Source organism: Taudactylus pleione, unplaced genomic scaffold (assembly GCF_031769625.1).
Source record: "Taudactylus pleione unplaced genomic scaffold, aTauple2 ptg000448l, whole genome shotgun sequence".
In the NCBI taxonomy this organism is placed as follows: Eukaryota; Metazoa; Chordata; class Amphibia; order Anura; family Myobatrachidae; genus Taudactylus; species Taudactylus pleione.
The window spans coordinates 386,697-410,149 of record NW_028284850.1 but is presented as its reverse complement, the minus strand read 5'-3'; the positions used below and the strand labels follow the sequence as shown (position 1 = coordinate 410,149).

The 23,453-nt window shown below is 42.7% G+C and overlaps 1 protein-coding gene across 2 annotated transcripts in view; it reads left to right on the top strand.

The window, feature by feature from the left end:
* Positions 1-5,694: 5,694 nt before the first annotated feature.
* Positions 5,695-23,453, top strand: part of LOC148505580 (calcineurin B homologous protein 1) — a 60,363-nt gene continuing 42,604 nt past the window's right edge. For both annotated transcript variants that reach the window (XM_088448041.1, XM_088448040.1), the window contains exons 1-2: positions 5,695-5,820; positions 14,549-14,621. In XM_088448041.1, coding sequence (XP_088304167.1) covers positions 5,754-5,820; positions 14,549-14,621 — 140 coding nt within the window. In that variant the 5' untranslated portion in view covers positions 5,695-5,753. The remainder of the gene's footprint in view (positions 5,821-14,548; positions 14,622-23,453) is intronic.

Below are 23,453 nucleotides of genomic sequence, written 5' to 3'. Positions count from 1 at the left end.
AGCCCTAAGAGAGGTGAATATGTTGTGGACAATGGAGGAGTGCCCCTTCAGAGCTGAAGCCCGGCGGCAGGCGCCTCCATTGTCTCCCATAGTTCTGCCCCTGACAGGACCAGTATATTGCATTCCTACTAGTATCCTACATACACAGTGGGTGCATTATACCCAGTGCCATATTGTGTGCCATATTACTCTACAGCAGGGGTGGGGAGCCTTTTTTCTGCTGAGGGCCATTTTGATTTATAAAATATCATTTGCGGGGCTGGTGCAGGCCACGACGCCTTTGTGTGATGTCAAACGGGGGCATGGCCACAATCGCCGGTGATTACAGCTCCGGGGAGCTGTAAGGGCAGTGGTGTGACCATCTGAAGCTTCCTAAGGACGCTCCAGGCGGCATTGCTGCATAGAGTCTGGCTGCAGGGTGCCATTCTAGGCACACTACTAGCCAGATGAGGCTAGCAGAATAAAGCTCCGAAGGCCTGACCAAATGATTCTGGGGGTTTGAGGTTCCCCATCCCTGCTCTACAGCCACAACAGGCTCAGGCGATATAGGTAACTCCTGTACTTCCACCATGGGTAGACGTACTCTCTAACTGAGTACAGAGTCTGATGGCTACATCTAATGCCTTTCAAACCATGTTGCAAGGTGAGAAGTCCTTACCCAGCAAGCCCTCTAAGCATCCTGTGTTATCATCACAGTCCACGCAACTCTCAGATTCTGAGATATCATCCGAGGAGGCAGACGATGCTGATCTCTCTAACCCTAACCCCCCTCTAGATGAGGATGAGAGTCGGTCAAAAATTAATATTCCTACCTTGGTACGAGCTGTCAGATCCATCTTATTAGTAGAAGATGACAAGCCAGCCCCTAAATCCAAGCACCCTCTGTTTAAACGACAGAGTGGCTTCAGCAGAATTCCCTCTATTGGATCAACTAGCTGAACACATGGCTGCAGCCTGGTAAGAGGTTTCAACCACAGAAAAAGCTGACCTCATGTTACCCTTTTCCTGTGGCTCATTGTGCAAAATGGGAATCGCCCCCTGCGGTGGATTCCCATGTTACGCGTTTAATCAAAAGCGCTGCGTTGCCTCTTCCTACAGTTACTTCCTTGAAGGATCCTACTGATAGGAAGGTGGAAGTGTGCCTGAAATACTCTCGTTCAGGGGCTATTGCCCATCCAGCAACGGCTATTGCAGCTAAAGCTATAGATAGCTGAGCTGATGTACTTGAAGACTCTTTTCCCTCAGAGACTTCTAGGGATCAGATGTCTTTTGTTGCTCACATTCAAGATGCAGCTTCTTATATTGGAGAAGCAACATTGGATGCCAGTCTGCTAACCTCCAGAGTCTCGGCTGCGGCTATGTCTGCCTGCCGTAGCCTGTGGCTACGTTCATGGCCAATCTGTCGTTATCGGCAGATTGACCTGCATGTTCAGGTGATGATAGATGTCAAAAACGACCAGCGGGAGATTTTGTTAACAGCAGAAGCCCTGTGGGTCGTTCCCTGGAGCCGGAGGCATTACGTGTAAGGGACACTACTACTGTGGGCATTATGTGTATGGGGCACTACTACTGTGGGCATTATGTATAAGGGGCACTACTACTGTTGGCATTATGGGTAAGGGGCACTACTACTGTGGGCATTATGTGTATAAGGGGCACTATTACTGTGGACATTATGTGTAAGGGGCTCTTCTATGGGCATTATGTGTACAAGGGGCACTATTACTGTGGGCATTATGTGTATTGGGCTCTACTACTGTGGTCATTATTTATATGGGGCACTACTGTGGGCAGTATATGTATAAGGGGCACTACTGTGGGCATTTTGTATATAAGGGGCACTACTGTGGGCATTGGGCACTACAACTATGGCATTCTGTGTATAAGGGGAACTACTTCTTTGTGGCATTATGTGCATAAGCAGCGGCATCATTTACATCGGTGACACCCGGTGCGTCTGTGGTATGAATCTTCACCACGAGCGTGCAAGGGGCATGGCCTTGCTATGTGAAGCCACAGCCCCTGTGACTGCATGTCACGGCTCCCGTTCTCGGCACACAGTGGGTTTACCCAGTGCTCCAACAGGTGTTGGGAGCTGCCCACAGCTTCTCCTTGTAGTGTGGCTGCTCGTGACATAATCTGACGGGCTGATACCAATATAGCACAGCAGCTCTGTTATTTTGGTGTCACCCCCTCAGACAGAGCCGGCCCTAGGCATAGGCATTCTAAGCAAATGCCTAGGGCGACTGGAATGCCTAGGGGCATTCCAGGGCTCTGCCGCTGCCCCCCAGAGCTGGATTAAGGGGAGAGCGCTGGGGGTAAGTATCCCCGTGCCCCCCTCGCTGATGGGGCCCCCTGCCACAGATCGAATCTCTATACTGATCCGATCTCCGGCACTGCGCACGCGCACCTCGTTGGAGCCGGAGCCACTAACATAACATAACAGCGCCGCGGCCTGGCCCCTTGTTAAACCAACATACTTACCCGGGTCTGGACCTTTGGGAGTCTGGTGTTCGGGATGCCGAAGCCAGTATCCTGATCTCCTTCGGGATATCAGTGTCAGCATTATTGCGGGCGGCGGGATTCCGGCGTAGGTATATGGATGGACGGCGGCATCCCGTCCGTCGGTAATATAACTACATACACGTATAAACACAGATTGCTGGTGGGATTATCTGCTAGGGGGCACCAATCAAAAGTTTGCCTAGAGCACCAAATTGGCTAGGGCCGGCTCTGCCCTTGGATGGTGTCAACCAGTGCGGCCCGCACCTCCCTAGTGACGCCAGTGGCATAAGGGGCATTACTGTGTGGGGTAACGTGTGTCAGAGTACTACTGTGAGGCGCAACCAGAATAAGGGGCACTACTTTGTAACGCAAAGTGAATAAGGGGCACTACTGTGTGTTGTAATGTGAATAAGGGACACTACTATGTGGTGTAATGCGAGTCAGGGGCTCTATTTGCCGCGTAAGGTGAATAAGATTGCGCTACTATGTTGCAAAATTTTAATATGGGGTACTATTGTGTGTCCACGCTCCTTCCTTGTGAGACCATACCTCATTGGCAAAAAAAAAGTACAGGAGGGAGGAAGCAAAGTTATAGTTTGCAGGGAAACACCGAAACCCTAGCACCAGCCTGATTTCATGTTAGGGTGTTTTTAACATTTGTTGCAGGTTTTTAGAAGTGGAGATGTTGCCCATAGCAACCTATCAGATTCTGTTTAACCTTTATCTAGCACTTTCTAGAAGATAATAGCTAGAATGTGATTGGTTGCTATGGACAACATTTCCACTTCTAAAAAAACAGCACTTTATTAAATATACCCCTATATTTGTTTGATTTTCGTGCATAATAAAACCTTTTCCTTCATTATTGGAAGCTAGACTGAGGGAGAGCTACTCCAATCGCTGGACTTCATGATTTTTCTGCAGATGGTTAGGGGCCCATTTATCAATAAATATTTGCGACTCATTCTCCAAAAACACCCAGTTTTGGGAGGTAAACGCAAATATTTAGTATCTCCCAAATGTATGACAGAGGGATAGCAGCAAATACAGCATCTCTAATACCTGCTTCAATACCCCTATTCCCACGGGCAGCAAAAACCTCCATAGATTTCTCTGGGGGACGCGATGCTGCCATATTTACCAACTTCCGGAATGTGATGCATTCCAGAGATTTGCTACCGCCATCTGAAGATGGTGGTAGCCCACTGTAGCCTATGGGCTACACATCACAAAAACTACCAGAAGACCGGCAATGGCTGTCGCACATGTGTGGTCTGTAGACCACGCATGCGCTGGAGTCAAGCAGGAGTGAAGAGACCGCTGTTGTGGTCACTTAACTTTAAGCACATTGCAGGGATGGGCCCCTTTTGGATCCCCTGTCTCTGCGGGTGCATTCTTTTAAATCCCAGCACTATGATCGCATCCTGCAGTACGGTCATGGGCGCTAATATCGCACCCAGATCGCATTGCAAATGCTATCATTAATAAATGGGCCCAATAATGTTTGAAGATTACACTGATTAAATGGGGCCTAAAGTTTGAAAGACGTGCTCCCATCTCTTTATGTTGTATAATTTGATGTTATTCATCAGCCTCTATTCATTTTTAATTCATTAATTTATGTTATAATCATCTAATGTGACATCACTTCTGTTCCTCCCCAGCCAGCTCTCGCACTCCCCACCAATTCTCAGGACTGGTTGGGAGAAGGTCATTTTGTTCCCTTTTTTTTCCTACATGCGCCACTGTGCAGGATGAGCGGAACTTGTCCTCCACAGCCATGATGTAAATGTGGGGGATGTGTGACTGGACTCGAAAATTCTTTATTGTTCTGAAACAGTGCAGTTTATTTAGTAATGAATCTAATTAAGGCTATGGCATATTCCTAGGCTGCTATAGGCACCTTTGCACCTTGACCTGCTGAGGTATAAATGCACCTGTCAGCAAAGTGGTGTATCGCAGACCGCTGACAATGCTGATTTTCATCTGTATGTGCTGTTCTGCACAAGTGTGGCATGTTCACAAATATTGCGTGGTTGTAAATGTGTAGCATTTATTTGTCTCCAGGCAGAGGGTGGGCGCATAGCTCAGAGTCACTTCTGTGCACACACTGTATGCTAAAACTCGCTATATGGGGTATATTTACTAAAATGCGAGTTTTTAGAAGTGGAGTTGTTGCCCATAGCAACCAAATTCTAGCTATTATCTTCTAGAAGGTGCTAGATCAATGTTAAGTAGAATCTGATTGGTTGCTATGGGCATACCTCCCAACATGACCCTCTCCAGGAGGGACACAATGCTCTGGTCCTGGACTTCCCTGGTATTTTATGATTGGTGGCGGCTCCAGGGGTGGGGCTGCAGTACAGTTCAAAATGCAAATAGGGGAGTCACACCAACTGCCAGTGAGTCCCAGCCAGTGATGTTTGGCAGCGTGTGAAATGACAGTTGGTGCGGCTCCCCTATTTGAATTTTGAACTGCGCTGCAGCCCCACCTCTTACCAGGGAAGTCCAGGACCAGAGCATTGTGTCCCTCTTGGATAGGGTCACGTTGGGAGGTATGTATGAGCAACATCTCCACTTCTAAAAGCATGCACTTTAGTAAATATACCCTATGAGTCCGTGCAGAGATCCATCCCACACAGAATCAGCCGCAATATGACGTTATAGCTTTTACTACTTTAGATTGTGGAGTTATTTTAAAATTCCATATTGAAGACTACAGAAATCTTGTCTTTAACTCACATTATTACCCCATTGTTCTTTTCACAAATGATGTATCTGCACATTTTGTTATGTAAATATATGGACTTATTTACACATAAATGACCCTTATAATACTCATAAGCAACTTCTGCAGGAATATTACTCAGAGCAGTGAATGGCGGGAATGTGCATCACATAACAACAGCACAACTACTCTACTACGTCTGTTTAATCTTATTTTTTACTGAAGCCAGTCACTACTGGGCATGCGCACTGCACACCTAGGCGTAGCGGGCCGGCTATGTATTAATTGGAGCAATACTGGAAGTAGGAAAGACACGTCCACCGTACGCCTGACCTATGATAGGGGCCTATCTTACTGTTATCACTGCAGGGAATGGAGTCGCCATAGTTTCGAGTGGGCGTGGCTTACATGTACTCGATCGACCCGCCTTCCATATAAATAGCGGTGGCCGGCTGCAACGAGTGTGCTGCTAGCAGAGACAGCTTGGTTAGGTTGTGTACAGGAAGTGCCTGTCCTCAGTATGGGCTCCCGGGCGTCTACTCTGCTGCGGGACGAGGAGATAGAAGAGATAAAGAAGGAGACCGGCTGTAAGTAGGGTGACCCGCTGCCGGGCACTGTCATTCTTGGATAGGCCGCATCTATGGTCCACATTCAGCTGCTCGCTCCTACATTTCTGCAGGGTTCTTTTTAATTTTGTTTTTTATTTTTCTACTGCACTATATCCCAAATATAATATTTTTGGTGGTTTATATTGCAGTATTCTAGCTGTCATGTACTTTCCATGTGACCTTTCTGGTTATTCGTGTATTTTCTTTAACCATTAGTCTACATGTAACAGTAACGTGTGTTCTTCTGCTGAGCTTTGTAGTTCTACATTGTTTGTCATATTACCTGCACATAGGCCAGATTGTCCCTGTGTTCCTGGGCAGCAATCCAAACAGGACAGTGATGTAGGGCTGTGATGGGCAACAGGTGGGTGCCAAGTTTGTACTTGCAGCACCAGCTCCTTCCTGCTTTGTTGTCATATTTGCTTGTTATAGTTTGTAACACACTTGATTTAGAAGGCCTGTTGGTATGTTATAATACATAGGTGTCGCTTTCATTGCTCAAGTCTATTAATTTAATTTACTAATGAGATTAAGAGTAATGTGCTGCCCTTTTTGACGGTTGGAGGGATGCCCAATGTGGACCCAAAGGGAATCTGGTTACTGGCAAATGATGCATTCTATTGTTAGGTTACTACCTTTTGCACACAACGTCCAAACAGACCAGGATCCCAACTGTACAGCATTGCTCTGCTATTATTGTTTTAAGATTCTTATTGCTTTGTCTGTTTATTCTAGGTTAGTCTGTACCCTTCCATGTCTGCGTGTTACAGCCCCCTGTGCACAGTAGTGGACTAATTGCTCCCAGGTTATTCCAGTTTTGTTACTTAAATTAATTTAGCAATTAATTAGTATGTGTAGGTGGCTGTGGAACCTAGTGTGGTGAAATGGATATGTTCAAATGTGTTGATTGATCTAGCTTTAATTTTTAAAAACTTACATTGTAAAGGAATTGTTTTTGTTATCTTATATCTTTAAGGTGCTGCCTACTTTCCACAGCTCCATCCAATATATACAGTTGTGTAATAAAGGAATAGCGGTTTGGCTGACTTTTATGTATTGTCCAATAGCCTAATTAGACAACCAATGTGTTTGCTCTCAAATCAAAATTTTATGTGATCATAACTATTATAAATTAGTTTGCTAATCCGATTAGAAAAGGTCACATTGCAATGAGTGTTCATCTATTATATGTTGATGAACATGTAGAATTGCAACGTATGTGATGTTGATATGTCCATGGTCAGATTTCCCTTTGATATGTCTTGTGTCAGCTGGAAGCAGTGCACTACTTTAAACCAATATTCATGTGTCTGAGTAGGGAAACATGGTGCTCCATTCCGGGGCAGCTGTTATTTTTAGTTATTACTTATTTCTGTTTATGGCTTGTAATTTATCTGCAATTTACCTGACCTATGAAGAATATGTATATCTTGTATATCAGAAGTTTTGGCGTGGGGCAAATGATAGGCATCAGTGTTTAGACACCTATCTTTAGTCCTATACCGGGCTTTCAGTGTCTGGATTCTGGCGGTCGGCCTTTTGGCCGCCGGCATCCTAACTACGTCCCGTATCAGATGTTGCTTTGTTAAACACATTACATTCTAAAGCTGGGTACACACCTATACAATCATCGGGCCGTTCATCCAATATCGAGAGAACGGCCATTGGATTGTATAGTTGTGTATGCTTTCCCGATGCAGGAGCGTTCGCCGATAAACTGCTTTTAACGCTCCTGCAACGGTCGGGTACGAGACGTCGTATCTTATGTACGGTTTAATATTGGTCGGTTCGACCTCCCTATCCCATAGAAGCCCGTACACACTGTGCTATGTTTGCACAGTGTACGCGGCTGACGGGGTCACACTGGGGACAGACTGCATGGCTGATCGGGACAGTTTTACCTGATCAGTCTGCAATTGTAAAAGTGTGTACCCAGCTTTAGCAGTTCGTTTGTATAATGTATGCAGTTTTCAATAAGGTTATCAATCCTTCACATATTATTATAAATTCATAGAAACAAATCTTATGTAAAATGAAATGCTAACTTTTTGTTTATCATTTTGCTTTATTAAACTTTCTAAATAACCATCAATTCTATTGGGGGTATCCAATTAGGCATGTTAAATTACCGCTAATTACCTCGCCCGGGGCTATCCAGTTAGCCCTGAAGTTGGCCCGACGCTGGCACTTATCGCGTTTTTCTTTTTTCGGGACCTAATGTGTCCCGAAAAATTATCCACGATAAGTGCCGTTTTTTTCACCGACATAAAAAAAAAAGGTGAAAACACATAGGTCCGCGAGCTTATTGTGACTCCTATGTGTTTTAGGGAGAACTATCCTATTATTTAGACCAAAATAATATAATTAAGTGAAAAGAAAACATTGGCGAAAATCGGGGATAATTGTCAATCCCCATTTTTTGCCGATCGCGGGGATCAATTGGCGCCAGAACAATGTTCGGGGCTAATTGGATACCGCTCTGAGTATTATCTCATTTGTACTTATGTATGCAGACTAGTGTTGTGATTTAGCATGAGAACTATCCTTTTGTTTAGGAGCTGGCTGTTTTCACAGGACGTCATTCTTCGTTTATAATTCAATTATCTCCCAGTACAGAGAGAATGCACAAACCAGACAGAGAATGGTGTGAGAGGGTGAATCATGCTATATTTGTTGAAGATAAATGGCATTTAGGTGATTTTGGAAGGACAAGCTGTTTTTTTTTTTTTTTTTTTTTTTGCCAAGAAATTGTAATAAAGTTATTATATCATCTGTAGTCTTGTTCTTCAATATGGTCACAATTTCTCAATGACCTCTAATTTCAAGATGGATAACTGTATGTGAGGGGTGTGTTTATTGATTATCTGGGTTTTGGCGTTATTTGCTTTATTGACAGCGCTAAGCTTTTAAAGGTTACACTTCGAGTTAAGCTTATGCAACTTTCAATGTTTCTTCATGCAAGTGTGCTTAAGTTACAGAATTAAGTGGCCTTCCAGTGACCATTGAACCATGTCCTATGCTGCTTGATAATTGTGCAGGGTAATAGCTGTCGTCATGTGCCAGTGACGTTCATGACTTTGTAGGCACCCAGATGTCTTGTAAAAAGAACCAAATTCATAGATGTCTGCAAGCCCGATGATTTAGGTGCATCTCTGATGTTGTGAGATCTGTGAATGAGCAGATCTTGTTCTGCGAAATCACTCTGTGCCCTGGACGCTGCAGTCTACCAGGCTGCAGTAGTTTGTTGTCGCCCCTGCTCTGTCCCCAGGCAGCATTGCAGAAAACGGGGGGGCTTTTTGCCCACTTTTTCTGGGTGTGCTGAAGCCAGTGGCTGCATCCTTGACCAAAGCTTCACTGGCTTCAGCAGTGTAAAGTCCCTGGTCATCCCCAGTAACCTGAGGATTACTCGGATGACTGATGGTCACACAGATGATCCGATGCTGCATCTTGGATGCAGCAATGAATCAGAAGCTGGCAATGGGCATCTGTTTACACAAGAAGCCTCCTGCGGCATTAGCATACTTCCCAACTGCTGCATACAAAGACACTGACTGTGTGCTTAGCCTACATCTTTGAATCAGGCACTAAATGTGGTATTTGATCAACTGAAGAATCCCATCATGTAACAGCCCAATGTATTGTTAAATTCTATATTGGCTGCATCAAATTATTTTAACTCTATGGACTTGCATTTAAATTCACAGGGGTATATTTTTTAAAGTGCAGGTATTTAGAAGTGGAGATGTTGCCCGTATCATCCAAGCACTTGTTAGAGCTTAACCGATTCATCTTTTATACTGAAACAATCTGAGATGACCATCTTCACAAGTTTCAGTCCACCTTATTTTTTAGTATTGGATTACATCATTTATATGCGATGAGACAAGGCAAACTATGGGCTTGATTCAATTCAGCGCGATGCTGAATAGCCCCAGGAGGGAGCTCCCGGGGCTATTCAATTCACTGTGGTGTTTGTTGATGGTTAGGGTTAGGCTCCAGGAAGGGAAGGTTAGGGTTCGGCACCAAGGGGAGGGTTAGGATGAAGATTAGGGCTAAAAAAAATATCAAGTGGCGACCACTTTCATGGTGACCTTCAGTCCCAGACCTATTGACTGTCTAACATATGGTGTCTATCTAGACACTGTCGACCTGTTTGCTGTCTGTTAATCCACACCTGAGCAGATGGTCTATTGCTGCTTTACTGATGCATATTGTTCCAGCTAAGGGGTCAATCCAATTAGATCAGGGATGACAAATCCCAGGGGCCAGGTAGCCATGGCTACCAGATTTTGCAGTGAGGGAGGAAGCAGATTCTCATCAGCCCCCACGGAGATTCGTGCCTTTAGTATTGCAGCGTTCATTTCTTTCTTTTTTTTTTTTTTTTTTTTAATATAAATTCTTTATTTACATTTTCAATAAAGGACATATTTGCATATCAAACAGATATACAAAAGAATATTTGTTCTTACATTGTAAATTGCAACAACAATACACATTAATCAACATATTGAAAACAGAACAAAAAACCCCAATTTAAAGACAATACAGAGAAGGGAGGGAAAAACAAGAGGGAAAAGCTAAAGTGAAAGGATGTGCATACAGGACAAGCCTGGGAAACATACCAACTGCTACTTGTTAATAAAGTGAGTGCGTAATAGCACAGCAACCACACCCAAACAAGTATCTATTGGACTCTTATGAAGCCAAAAATAATAAACATTAGCATGAGGACTGAGGGATGAGCGCCTTATAAGTTGGAGAGAGTTTGAATTCCAACCAATTAAACCACCGGGTAGTGAAATCAGACTGTTTTTCTGGGGTAGAGTGGAATATGTCATCCATGTACATGTAGAAATCTAATTTTTGACACCAATCCCACATGGTGGGTGGACAGTGGGAACGCCACCTAACTGGAAGTACTGCTCTCGCTGCATTATTCATGTGCCTCAAAAGGGATTTTTTTGTATTGAGAAATAGGAATGTCAGAGTGGGATAATAACCAGAAATCTGGGCCAGAGGGGAGAGAAAAACCAAGAATTTCTGACGCCAAATCAATAACTGTCGCCCAGAATGGAGTAATTAACTGACAATCCCACCAAATGTGAAATAATGATCCGGTAGCCTTGTTACATCTCCAACAAAGAGCAGAAACTCCCGGGGAAAACTTATGTAAAATATCTGGACAACGGTACCACCTCGTCAACACCTTAAATTGTGTTTCCATAGTTTCTAAGCTAGTAGAGCAGGCATTAATATAATGAAAAACAGTGTCCCAATTTAATTGTATTCCCTTAGAGGCCATATCTTTATCCCAAGCATCCTGGTATGCCACCGTGACTGGGAGAGAAGCGGAAAGGAGAATTTGATAAATAACGGAAATAACAACATGTTTAGGGGCGGTATCAACCGTGCATAAGGACTCGAAAGGAGTCAGGGCTCTCCCCACTTGGGCACTACCACCTAAAGAGGACATAAAAGAACGTAGTTGCAAATAAAACCAGTAATCTTGTTTAGTCAACTGTAACTCATTAGTTAAGGTGGTATAAGGTTTAATTACCCCTTTAGAGACCAATCCTCCCAACCTAGTGACACCTAAGGCTCTCCATTTGGCCACAACATGACCTGTGGTTCCGGGTGTAAAACGAGGGTTATGTATAAAAGGGGTAAGGGGGGATACTAAGGAAGAGATATCAGTCCTCCCCCCTCAGTCTTCACACAACCTAAGAGTCTGCCCCATGGTAGGATGATCCGAACTGACAACTTTATTGCACCATGGAATAACTGATAAATATAAATTCGTAGAAGCAGATTCAATGGCAACCCATTGTTTCTCATGCGAGCTACGAAACCAATCGACAATTCTGTTAAGAACTGTGGCCTGGTAGTATTCTGTAACCATAGGAAGTTGTCTACCTCCTTGCAATTTACGTCTAAACAGGACTTGATGCTTAAACCTCGGCCTCCTACCATACCACACAAAATCCCTCAGAACATTGTGAACTGATGAAAGAAAACGGGGTGGTTAAGCTGTAGGTATAGTTTGAAATAAATAAAGTAATCTGGGGAGTACATTCATTTTTACCACATTCATTCTACCCAGCCACGACAGTTTCCCCGGAAGCCATCTAGAAAAATCAGATCGGATCTTTCTGAGAAGGGGGACATAATTTAACTCGTATGGCTTGGATAAACTGCTAGGTATGAATATCCCCAAATATTTCAGCTGAGTGGGATGCCAAGTAAATGGGAACGAGGTCTTAAGAGCTGAAACTATCTCCGTTGAAGCGGTAATGTTCAATGCAGTGGACTTGGTATAATTTATTTTAAAATTTGAAAGCTTGCCAAATCTATCAAACTCCTCCATCAAATTAGGGAGAGAGGTCACGGGATTTGTTACTATTGCCAACAAGTCATCTGCAAAAAGAGCAAGGCTGTATTCCTGAGACAATCTGAAGGCCAGTAATATTAGGGTTACTTCTTATTGCCCTCGCCAAATTACAAAAGGCAAGGGCGAAAGTGGGCAACCCTGTCTCGTACCATTGGCTATATGTATAGTGTCTGACAAAACCCCATTGACCCTGACCCGTGCCGAGGGCGCTCTGTATAGTGACATAATTTTTTGGAGAAAAATTTCACCCAAACCCAACCACCTCAAAACTGCCAACATAAAACACCAGTCCACCCGATCGAAAGCTTTTTCAGCGTCTGTGGAGAGAAGTACCATCGGGATCTTGGTTGTATTAGCATATTCTATCAGATCGATAACTTTAATAGTATTATCTTTAGCTTCTCTTCCCATCACAAAACCAACCTGATCAGAGTGGACTATGCTGGGTAGCCATTGCTTGAGGCGGTTGGCCATAAGCTTAGCATGTAGCTTAATATCCACATTAAGAAGAGAAATAGGCCTATAACTTTCAGGACTACATGGATCTTTCCCTTCTTTTGGTATAACCGTAATATGAGCGCCCAGGGACTGGCCAGAGAAAGGGGTCTCAGCCGAGACAGCATTACAGGCAAGCAAAAGAAGGGGGAGCAGTCGATCCTGGAAGGCCTTATAATAAGTGACTGGGAACCCATCAGGTCCGGGGCTCTTCCCCCTTGGGGTCGCTTTAAGAGCATCCAACAATTCAACCTCCGTAAAAGGTGTGTCTAAAGCCTGCACAACCTCAGTAGAGAGAGCCGGAAACCGAATGTCGTGTAAATATCTCTGCACCTCCAACTTATGTCGCAAACATTCAGATGGAGATCGGGACGAAGTCAAATTATAGAGATCAGAAGAATAATTGTGAAATACATTCGCAATCTCCGAAGCAGAGAGTACCTGACTTATTTTTAAGTTTTTGAATATACGTTTGAGATCTCTGTTCCCGGAGTGCTTTCGCCAAAACCTTCCCTGGTTTATTGCCCCATTGATAATATTTATGGCGACAGCGTCTAAAAGCTTTCTTAGCTCCCTCATTCAATAGAGTATTAAGAGAATCTCTAGCTCTTTGTACTTCTACGTATACCTCAGGAGCAAGAGTTCCTTTATGTGCCTCTTCTAGCGTTTTAATTTTAAAAAGTAAAGAATCCCTACGTTCTGTTCTCTGCTTTTTAATAAGCGATCCCAATTGTATACATCTGCCCCTGCAGCGTTCATTTCATGCACAGGTGTGCATGTGCTGAGTGTCGCCTGCGGTGACTGCTGTGCCTGTGTCCATCCTGGCCTGCTCTGACTCCTCCTGGCCTGCTCTGATCCCTGCTGTCTGTCTCAGTCTACGCTGATCCTCCTGTATGTGCCGGCTGTCTGTCACCTATCTCTGCCTGCATAGAGCTCCCCGGTAATAGGGTCTATGCGTGGCCAGGGATTTCGGAGCGGCTTCAGAGGGATAGTGGTGCGACCACGAGGGGAGGGGGTTCTGTTGTACTTTCTGGCACCATTAATTTATATGAAATTTGGTCCGTTATTACTGGAGGGTGGTGGGTGGAGCAGGGGAGCTGTGCAGAGCAGTGAGGGGGCCTCCGTTTTACTATATCCATTCAACTGTGACCAGTTTGTGGACTAGTATAGTGTGGATAATAGTTGCATATCACACAGAGCTGTGCTCCTCACTCACTCCTTATATGTTTTTTTGGGGGACAGTGATCTGGCTCCTACACGTTCATCCTGGCTCCTAGATTTTAGAAAAATTTGTTAAGCCCTGAATTAGATGCTAGATGCGAGGTGTGAGTTGATGTTTTATTTGCAGTGCAAATTAATTTTGCAATCCAATTAGCAACTCTCACTGACCCAGTCAGAAAACCCACATACTTCCGTTCGCACCTCCCTGAGGGTGTGAGATTCTTCTGTATGACTCTGCAAACCAAATGATCAGTTTTTTGGCATCCAGGATAGTCTCCCCACTTTTTTTATGCTCTTCTGTCACATTGCATTTGGCTGACAATTTCCAAACCCCCAAATAGGTATTTTTTTTTATTCCATTGGAGAATTTTTGGGTGCGTGCATTCGTGCAAAGTCTGTGAGTTTCATGAAACAAACTCTCAACTAGCACCTAAATCTACTTCCAAAGTCTGGTTTTCTTCTTTTGCCTGCGGATAGTTTCAAATTGTATTATATTTTTCTCAGATCGGTGGTCTGTTTGCATCAAATTGACTTCAGCTGTATAAAATCTAGTGTATTTTGTTTTCATTGGCTGTTCTAATGTTTTATCTCCTTTCTGTTTAGTCTCTCACAGCCAAATAACACGTTTGTACAGTCGGTTCACCAGCCTTGACAAGGGGGAGAATGGAACATTAAGGTAGGTGCATTTCAATAGGCAAAAAACAAAGTGAAATACACAGAATTGAGTGTGACGCTTAACCCTCTTCATGGTTGGTCCTTATATTTAACCTCAGTATCACTTTAATCTTAGCAAGACATCGTTGTGCCCATAAAGAGCAATCAAAATTCATTTGGAATCTGTATAATTTTGACCACTTGGGCTGCCAGTACTGGTTATTTGTATGCGTACTTGGTCGTCAGCCAGTCACAGTTCCTGGCTTTAGTATTGTACTTATTTAGACAGATAAGTGTGAATCACTGGCTATCCACATGTGTCCAGCCTGGTCACAGATCCAGCCATTAGGCCGAAAATCCATATGTTCAGGTGTCGCAACCTTTGTCAGATAATGCTGGAGATGTTTTCTCTTTATGAACTGCTGTCCAGGCCACTGCTTCATGTATACAGTAATTATTGTTAGCTTTAGTTTTTAAACATGTATAAATCAGTAACTGTACTACCATCTGCAGAGGTAGTGGTGCATTATAGCCTCAGTCCCTAACACTGGTGCTTACTCTGTTCAGCCATTTTCGTCAGGCTCGCGAAATAAATGCGTCATTGTGTCTTATTAGTTCTTCCCAACACTACCTTGCATTTTTTTTCCCATAATCCGACTGCTATGCGACCCTTTCAATGGATTTCTGAAACGTTGGCGTTAATAGTAAATCTTTAATATTACAGGCCAGTGAAAACTATTTATTCCCCTTCCCTCACCCTTAGAATTGGCTTGAGAATATTGGTACTTCACTTTCCCAGATTTTTAAAGAGACAGATATTTCCCACTTTAGGTATTGCATCTTTAAGCCAGAATGTCTGATCCTATTCAGTCTAGTTTTCCTTCAGTTTGAAGCTTTGTAAAAGCATAAATTAGAATGTATTACAATTTCAAATGAATAGTCTTTCTTTGATAGCTCTCCCCACACTGTGGACCCCATCCAGAACTTTTTAACTGGCTGCCATCTCCCTAAACTGTTTTCCTCAGCTCGAAAGTCGTTCTGTATCAGAATTGAGGCGCAGGAGATCTCGGAAGTGATATAGGGCTTCAAAGCCCCAGGCCCAGGCGGTTTCACTGCCACCTATTAGAAGTCCTTTAACTCTATTCTATCCCTTTATTTGGCCGGGGTGTTCAAAGGTGTGATGTTCAGGGGCTCTTTTTCTAAGGATGCTCTTGAGGCTAGTATTATAGTTATCCCCAAAGAAGGGGAGGACCCCTCCAACTGTGCTCATTACAAACCCATCTCGTTGCTGAACACCGATGTAAAGATATATGCTAAGATTCTCGCCACCTGTCTTAACTTCATATTGCCCAGCTTGATCCATAACAATCAGTTGGCTTTATACCGGGAAGACAAGCACGTGACAACACCAGGCGAGTAATTAGTCTCATTCACTCCATTAATGCTACCAGCACCCCAGCCCTGGTGCTCTCCCTAGACTTTGAGAAGGCTTTCGATCGGATTAGCTGGCGCTTTATGGTCTAAACATCTCCCCTGATTTTTGCTCTGGTTATTGAACCCCTTGCAGCTCAAATTCACCTCGATTCAGATAAGTATATTCTGCTTTGCCAAATTACATCAAAGTGTCCCTTTTTGCCGATGACATTCTCCTAACCCTAACTTCTCCTCATACGTCTCTTCCCAAACTCTTTCAGACCTTGTCTGTCTATGGTTCACTTTTGGGCTATAAGGTCCCTCTCCCTTACTATCTCACCCACGACCTTAGATCTCCTACATCAAAATTACAATTTTGCCTGCGATCCCTCGAAACTCAAATATCTAGGTGTCTACATAACGAATCTGTACAATACCTTATACACGGCAAACTTTCTTCCCTTACTTAAAACCATTTAAACTAGACCTCCTCCGTTGGCGGGATCTTATTATTTCTTGGCTGAGCAGGATAGTGGCAGTTATATAATGAACCTTCTGCCCAGACTACTCTACCTCTTCCAGACCCTCCCTGTTGTTGTCCCTAAATCACCCCTATCACAATTACACGAGTGGTTTGTCCAATTTGTATGGAGATCCAAACCTCCATGTATTAGCTTTCTCACTCTTCGTCGCCTCACTACCAATGGTGGCAATGAGTTTCCAGATGTCAAGCTCTATTACTATGCTACCCACTTAAGCCAGGCAATAGCTTGGTTTGCATCTTCCCATATACCTAGCTGGGTGGAAGTCTAAGCAAACTCATGCAGTGTTTCCATTGTGTACCCTATTGTAGGTATGGATGCATCTGATAGACCAAAATCTGCTTGCTTGTTTACACCTGGTAATTGCCTTTACATGCTGTTTGGGATTTCATTATGATATCACTTCCTACCCATCCTCTATTTCTCCTATGTCAGTGACTCCCAACCTCGGTCCTCAAGGCACACTAACTGTCCTGGTTTTAGTGATATCCATGATTGTGCACAGATGGTTGAATCAAAATAACTGAGGTACTAATTAAGTCACTTGTGCTCAAATTAGTGTGCCTTGAGGACCATGGTTGGGAACCCCTGTCCTAAGTGGTGTAACCCAGCATTCTCCCTGGATTTCAATCTTTCTCGTTTTTACTCTTAGATTCAGTGAGGTGTTACGGTGGCATCTGATCTCCTGTTCTCGGGTGGATGCGCCTCTCTGGGTTCTTTACAGAGCAAATTTGACATACCTTCGATTAACTCTTTTGCTTACATTGAAGTCCGTCACTTGATAGAACTACGGGGGAGGGAGTTTATAAACAGATCTTTAACTCCTTTTGAGGCTCTCTATAATGCTCTCATGAAGGGTATTATATCTATTCTCTATAACAGGGGTCTTCAAACTTGGCCCTCCAGCTGCTGTGGAACTACACATCCCAGCATGCACTGCCACCTTTTTGATATAACAGCATGCTAAAACTATGTGCAGTGCATGCTGGGATGTGTAGTTCCACAGCATCTGGAGGGCCAAGTTTGAAGACCCCTGCTCTATAACCTCTTACCTGCCATCCTGGGTCATGAATTACAGCAGGAAAAAGACCTAGGATGCCCACCTGATGACACATGGTCTGTGGTACGGGAGAGGGTGTTTTAACTCCTCCTATTACCTCAGCATTCAAGGAAAACTCATACATGATAACTATAAATGGTACCTAGTACCTGCTTGTTTGCACAGAATGTATAATTCAGCCTCCAATAGGTGTTGGAAGGGATGTGGCGAAGTCTATTAGACGCATCACCCTTTTTGTCACTCTTTGGGGCATGCCCGGCACTTACGGATACACCGGGCAGCCCCCAAGCGCTGCTGACAGGTAAAATAGATGCCGGGTGCATGCGCCCGGCGTCTATTCACCGGCGTTGACCGGATCACCGCACATTTCCTCACCAATGGGACATTACAACCCATGGGTGAAGATGGCACCCGCAGGCTTTGAGGGCAGGGCGCTTTTTGCCCCTGCTAAAACAGCCTAGCAGGAACGCTATTTACATATTTGGTGGTCTTGCCCCAAGATAACCCTATTCTGGGATGATTACCCTTCTCCTGTCTGAAGTTCTCAAGGTACCACTGAAAAGTAAGTCTCACTGGTCTTTTCTCCTTGGCTGTCGGGCCTTAACAAGCTGCTGATAAGCTCTCTTTACTTATTCTAAATGCAGCCCATTGCCCTGATAGCCTGACAATGGAAGGTTATTGACCCTCCTTCGGACCTAATTTCATATAAATTAATGCCAGCAACTCATAAACAAAATCTGATATGTGGTGGCCATTGAGAAAATATTGGCTTACCTTCACAATACCTCTCAAATGGTTCTCCGTAGAGATGTGCGGGTTCGGTTTTACAGGTTTAGTCTCCTATATCCAAATATTCCGAAATACGGAATATTCCGAAATACAGAATTTTTTTTTTTTAGCATGACTAAGAGTGAAACCTAAAGTGAAATATTTTCTGATGGTTCCATGTACACAAACTTTGTTTAAGGCACAAAATTATTAAAAATCTAGTATAAAATTAGTCATCCTGTGTGTTTAAGGTGTATATGAAACAAATGAATTTCATGTATGTACACAAACCTTTTTTGATGGACAACATTATTCAAAATATTGTATAAAATTACCTGCAGGCTATGTGTATAAGGTGTATATAACACATAAATGTATTCTGTGTTTATATTTGGGTCCCATTCCCAAGATATTTAATTATGGTATGCACATATTCCACAATACGGAATATTCAGATATCCAAAATGCCCCTGGTCCCAAGCATTTTGGATATGGGAGACTCAACCTGTATTCGTTTCTTATTGCCAAATTAGCACAAGTTCGGGTTTATCTTAAATTTGCTATACAAAACACGTGAGAGCCAGGTAGCCAATATGATGCTGTTTATGAGAACCGAACATATCCGAGTAAATCCGAACCGCACATCTATAGTTCTCACATTATAGCACCACACCACATGGGTCCCTGCCCTCTGGCTTTTCAGACCTCCTGCTTTAATGTTACCACATCCATTTTACCATGGTGATTTTGTTTTATTTTTTATTTTTCTCTGTTATAAGTTTCGGGGGGCTTAAGCAAAGATCCCCAAATTCTATAATGACTCGAACAAGGCCGTCTCCTCCCTCATCCTGTCCGTCACCGCCCCTCTCTTTTATGCTTTCATTTTCTTTCCTCCCATGCTTTAAGATTACTATTTGTATTCATATTATAGTTTTATGATGTTTACAGCTAATTTTGTTATGTGCCTTGGCATTTAATAATACATATATATATATATATATATATATATATATATATATATATATAATTTTTTTTTTTTTGTAGATCAGCCCTTTTTAGTTCTACACCTATGTTTTTACGTTAATTCTAGAATCTTAACATTTTATTTTTATGTATTTCTCATATTTTACTTGCCTATGCGTGTATCTTTTGTATTTTTTCTATTTGTGAAACACTAAAATAAACATGTTAACAGTTTTTTTTTATTTGCTGTTTGGTAATTGCAAAATCTTAGCACCTGGTTTATTTTAAGAAAATTAGCATATTGTGAAGGCTTTCATTATACTAGACTTGAGAATTAAAAATCACTGCTATTTCGTTGCCCCAACCCCTCTGTTCTGCAGCCATTTTAAAATGGTAGAGAAACATGTTCACCACCTTTTTAGGTGTTAGCTTGTAAAACCCACACTTTCTAATAAAAAGTTTTATATCCAGTCAGGTATTTACAATGATCACTTCTCTTTAAATGACATGTTCTTGGAAAAATGTTTTATGATGCTTGATTTGCGGTATACAGTGTTCTGCAAAATGTATTCCAAAAATAAAAGGGCAGTGTATTTTCTGTTAATTGCACTGGCTCATTTGTCTATCAGGTCAGCAGTCTCTTCCCTTGCTAATCTTTATACTTTTGTTTTCTCAGTTGGCGTGTTACACACCATCTAACCAACACTAGCAGCTTACTGGTGATAACACAAAGCTATTTTGTACTTTGGTTTTTTAGCACAGCAATTGTAACAAAAGGAGTCTCATTTGCTTTTGTATAAACTAGATCTAGCTTAATTTTAAACTGTTTAATATATAATTGTTTGTTTTTTCTCCTAAATTAAAAAGTGGAGTTTTTAGGCAGACCCCTTTTTACACTGACATGAAAATAGTCTTTGCATGTGACCTCGCACCAACCTGGGATTTTCGTCAGTGGAAACTGCTCAACCCGGGTCCATTGACTCTCTGGATCTAGCATGGGTAGCTTTGCAGGTTTGGGCACTGGTCGTTTCCGTGTCACCCTGCAGTGTAAACGGTGTGATCCCGGTCACAATGACCCGGGTCGTGTCTCATGCTAACTGATTGGTTGGCTTCAGTGGCACCTGGAGATTACTTCATCTGCAAGCGTCCACTGCAACGCAGAATGACCCGGGACACTGCTGACCCGGGTCCGGTGTGAACAGTGCCGACTCGGGCATAACCCACAGTGTGAAAGGGGTCAGTCCCAGGTCTGATCCGGGTTGGAAAAGTGTTCCAAATCCCGGGTCAGACCCGGGACTTTGCTGCAAAGGGGTATAAATGATCTTCACTGTACTTTTTTATTTTATTTTTTTTCCCCCCAATCATGACTATACTGATGAGCCTAGGTAAGAAGAATCCCTTTTTATTCCTAATCAAAATTAATTTTTGAGAACAGCAATAAAACAATTTTGGTTTTGCAAATTAAAACTTTTCTTTTAATGTCCTGCCTATCTGCAGGTAATAATGAGCCATTGTTTCTTAAGCTTTGAATACTGGGCAGAAGTTGTCACTTGGCCGGCGCAAACATATCTGTATCCAGTGTGTTCATAAAGCTGGTTACACACTATACAATATAGTGTATGATATATTTCCCGATGTGGATTGGAACGATATATCGTATACAGTTTGTACGTCCGATCCGTCATTCACTGATTGTTCATTGCATCTTCCCATCTGTTCTGCACAGCAGTTGGAACAATGCGGTGCAGCATGTAACAATACATTACGCAGTCATACGCCCGATCTTGCTGTGTATGGCGCACGCAATGTATCGTTACATTGCATTTCACCATCAGCTGGGCCACACAGCTTAAGTCTGGACAGATCTGGTTGTGACACAAGCGATCAGGTCACATGAGGCTCAGTCGTTAGTTAAGAACACAGTAATGTGACTATAATTACTGTGAAAGGTAAAAGGTTTCTCATTTTGATATCATCAGTAATGGGGTGGGTGCATGTGTGTCTGTATGGATATATAGATATTGTATAACATTTCTTTTAACCAAACTTATTTTCATTAGTTTCAAACACAATTCTAGGGTACATAAAGGGTACATAAGGCAAAAACTAAGGAGGAAAGGGGGACATGCCATTTAAAGGAAGGTACAGATCTGTTCATACACCTATCCTAAAATTGCACCAAATAGTCACTTTATATAGTCAGTGGTGCTCCAACTTGCCCGCACCATGCAGCTTTTTCTTAAAATGTGTGTCTAATGGAGCGTACACACGGTCAGATTTGTCAGACTTGTAAGATGAACGATTAAACGATTTGAACGATTTGGACGATTTGACCAAAGATTTGAACGATTGAACGATTTTTGACTGCATTAAAATGAATGGAATCGTCCAAGTCTGACTGCAAACCCATCAGATGTCAGATATCGTTATCTGACAAACGGGAACGCGCATCGTTGATCGTCCATCGTTCAGGCATGTCAGATATGAACGATTTTCCATCAGATATGAACGACTGAACGATTTTTAAATAGTTATCGTCCATAGCTGAAGAAAAAATCTGATCGTGTGTATGCACCATTAATCTGCTGCTTGAGACAAAAGAAAATAATACTAGCCCTAAATACTTATTAATTAATAGGTTAAAGTACTCAAGGGAAGTGCATTTGCTTCCTATGCAGTATATGTCCTGTGTGCGACCAGCTCTGGATAGGTAGCAAAATGTATTGTGTTCTGGGCGAATATTATGTTTGCACATAGACTTATTGTGTCCAACTCTGCATGAGGCCCTGTAGCTGCAAAAGGTCATATTGGTTTGATTGTTAAAAACTTTTGTTTTGACCCCATCAGAAAATGGAAACTAAACCAATTTCCGTTGCTTCTAGCAGAAGAAAGTGTTAGTATGTAACAGCCTTTTATAGCATAACCTGCCTAAACTGGTGAGTGCTGGATATTGTGTTCCCGATTTGCATCAAGTAATTATGTCATGGGGCCAACCATTAATTTCCTTGCTCTAAAACTAATTGCAAACCGTTCTGAGAGTGTTTAATGCACTGTAGTCCTTTATTTAAGTCATGTTATTGTAGTAACTTTTTAACTCCATAAATATGTTATGAGGAACATAAACGTTAACCATACTTTATAGCATTGTCAGTTGTCTGGAATACGTAGTTTCTATTTGTGTGGGGATTGGTGACCTTTTACTTATGTTTAACAGTTTACTAGTCTTCAATATTTATTTATTTTTACATGAAAACATTGGGGGTAATTTGATTCAGCACGAGAACTCTTTCCTGGGGCAATTTGCTAAATTGAATTGCCTCATTGAGAAGTATAATACTCATACAGGACTTTACCCACCTCATATCCAGGTGCAGATCCTGCAGTTCACAAAGCCAATGTAAACCAATTTCCTAGAATTCACTCATCTAATACTTAAAGCCTGGTACTGACATATTCATATGTGATTGTATTCAGCTGTACCTTTCCTTTTGGGTGTTGTGGTCTTATATCAATGCACGGTATGATCTTGCTGGGCATTTATCTGGACATGACCATGTATAGAAAATGTCCGTTACAAGTGCCATATTTTGCTCGGAGCTTGTGCAGGTATATCCTAAAACTGTGTGGTATATAAATTACCCTGTACTAGGGAATCCTTATTTTTCTGGATTGAGGGTCTCTATGGGCTTGTTACATAAGCTTTCTCTCCCTGTTCCAATGCAGATATATAGCAGAGATCCATTACTCTTTGTTGTGCCATTTTGCAGTCCATACCGCCGTGATCTTGCTGTGTCTATGGTGCATAATATAATCTATCGCTGCAGTCCGTAAGGACAGTTTGATCCTTCCTATTGATGTAGACTGGCCCTAGTAGAAGGAAGAGCAATCATGCTATGTTCTCTCACAACGTCAAATGGAACAGACTTTGATAAAAGCATGCCTAATCTAGCCGGATTGCCTGTTTAGAGATGTTAGAATGGCAACTTCACGATCTACCATTAATACATTTGAATAGCTTTGGGAACTCCTTCCCGGTGCTATTCACATCGCCCCTGGATCTCAAGCTTGCCCTGCACTCTTGTTGTAGTTGAAATGCAATGAGCAGCCA